Below are 2500 nucleotides of genomic sequence, written 5' to 3' on the forward strand. Positions count from 1 at the left end.
CTCTCACACAGACAATGGACGCTTTCCGGTCAAAGTGAATTTTCCTCTCAAAGGGTATTTTATTCTTTTAAAAACCTGCATAAAACGTCATAGCACTTTAACCCTTGAACAAGTATATCTATACTTCTGGAACAGGCAGGAATGAAAGTAGGGAGAAGGAGTAAGTACCTGTTATAATTATGGTTAACTATTTATAGAAAATTAGATCTATTTTATGTAAGTACTAAACACTCCACAATTCTAACTAATTTGCACAGCAAAAGTTACCGAAACACAAATATACATAACCTACACGAATGTGTACAAAGAGACTAGAATAGCCATTGTCAAGAATCAAATAGGTAACTTGAACACATCATATACAAAAAAAAAAATGATTGCAGCTAGTAAACTTTCGGACATCGTCATACTCACTGTTAATAAAATCACGTATGTAGTATTTACACAGGACATTGGATTACAAATGAAAGCTGTTTTTTTGATAAACTCGGATAAATTAGATTTACGACCCCAGGATAATAAAAAAGTCAGTGAAAAAATTTTATCTTCCTAATTACCTGTAAAAGCGGAACACTATGAATATAAGTTCAGAGATTTTTTGTTGACTTTTATTAAACTAATCTCTTAGAATCCCATGATTTGAACAAAACTGATATATCTATATCTTTACTTAGTTACTGGTCTGGTGGTGTCAATAGGGCAAAACACTAGGTGCCAATCAAACACATACTGTTTTGCTTAAATGACCTAACATATATACATACAGACATGAATGCTCATATATATATATATATATATATATATATATATATATATATATATATATATATATATATATATATATATATATACCTGTACACTATAACGGTATTTTCTTTTTATTGTATATCTACTCTACACTTCACACTCAATAGAACCGGTTCAAACCTGTCTTCTCATGAATTGATGTGTTTGAATTTTTATGAGCTTTTATTGAAAACTCCTGTGTATAAGTTCGCTGTCTGTTCAAATGAAGTTAGTCACATTCATCTCCCCTCCCAGTTATCACATATGTGGCGCCTCGCACATTGGTGAACACCGGAATGACCAGCAGCTTCCCGCCTTGTCCCTTCACCTCTTTCTTTCCGTTTCATGATGCCACCTTATGACACTGACCCTCCTATCAAGGCTACATCCATAAAACAACTGGCCTGCCCCAAAACAGACTAATTCGCCTGGTTTAGGCACCCGTTTCGCACCAAGTGTACGAAGCAGTCAACCAACAAAGCATACTATGTTCTCGCAGCAATCCCCAAGAACACTTTCCCGGAGATCACTGATTGGCCTCGCAAACAAGGAGACATTCCAGTCACGTACAATGCCTTCAAACTATACCTCCTGGAGCATACTTGCCATAACTAGCCACCTGTATAGCAGAATTTTTCAGCTTTTTCAACAACCCTTGGTGAAAGAAAAGGCTTCCTTTGCCATCAGGAAAATGACCAGTATAGCTCACCTGCAACCTGTTGCAGACAGCTCTTATCGTTATGTGAACCTACTTAGTGTCCTTTGGGTACAACACTTACCCGAACCAGTACCTGCTGCCATACCCAAAGTCGATATTTTAACCATGAAAGACCTAATTTCTAAAATCGATACCCTTAAGGAAAGACACTTCACCACCTTCAAGACCTCCATCAACGCTGCTACTCCTGACAAAGACGACTACTATTCAAAATCGATTGAAGCGGACATGCATGTTGTAGGCCACAGACGACCACCCCGTGACACACCAGAGTAGCCATAAAGCCGCACGTCACTCACCATCGTTCATGCCTTACCAACCACCTCTACAGCCACTTACAGATACCCATCGACTGCAGTTATGCTACTATTACTCCAGATACCTGGCTGCTGAGAAGAAATGTGTGAATGGTTGTCGAAGAGCAAAAAGTATTTAAGTAGGCCATCGATTGTGGCAGTGGCCTTCCCTGTCAATAATCTTTTCTTTTTAGATGATGCAGGTATGGGCTTGCGATTTTTTTGTGGGCACAGGTGATTGCCCTTCTTTTTTAAATCTGCTGATGTCTACCCAGTAGCTGCCAACAGATCTGCGATCACACCCATGGTTAAGAACCTCACATTAATAATTTGGAAGTGTCAAATTTCACTGGAAGTTTCTGGTTGCTAAAGTCATATTGCTTATCCTTGGCCCAGATTTACTTTCACATTACCACTCCTGGTCGATGTTCCTCACTAACGGCTAGTCAGTATAGACTCTTACCCATCAACAACTCTTCAGTCTGCCCCCCTCCGACACTGCTCTCCACATCACTGTAGTCACGGATGCCTACGCCCACTTCCTCTAGTAGTACCCAGAGGTTTTTTATCCAGAGCCCCTCTAAGCGCCCACGTTTACTGCAAAAGGAGATATTTATCACCACATTAGATTCAGGCGTCGAACACTGCATCGTTAGGCAGCCTCTAAGCAATCATTCTCCAAAATGAAAGAAATGGGCCT

The 2500-nt window shown here is 39.6% G+C and overlaps 1 protein-coding gene across 1 annotated transcript in view; it reads left to right on the forward strand.

Moving 5' to 3' along the window:
• Window positions 1-1997: 1997 nt before the first annotated feature.
• Window positions 1998-2500, forward strand: part of LOC137644510 (uncharacterized) — a 2295-nt gene continuing 1792 nt past the window's right edge. Inside the window, exon 1 of the mRNA XM_068377503.1 lies at window positions 1998-2003. Within this exon, the coding sequence (XP_068233604.1) occupies window positions 1998-2003 (6 nt within the window). The remainder of the gene's footprint in view (window positions 2004-2500) is intronic.

Source organism: Palaemon carinicauda, chromosome 1 (assembly GCF_036898095.1).
Source record: "Palaemon carinicauda isolate YSFRI2023 chromosome 1, ASM3689809v2, whole genome shotgun sequence".
Taxonomy (NCBI): domain Eukaryota; kingdom Metazoa; phylum Arthropoda; class Malacostraca; order Decapoda; family Palaemonidae; genus Palaemon; species Palaemon carinicauda.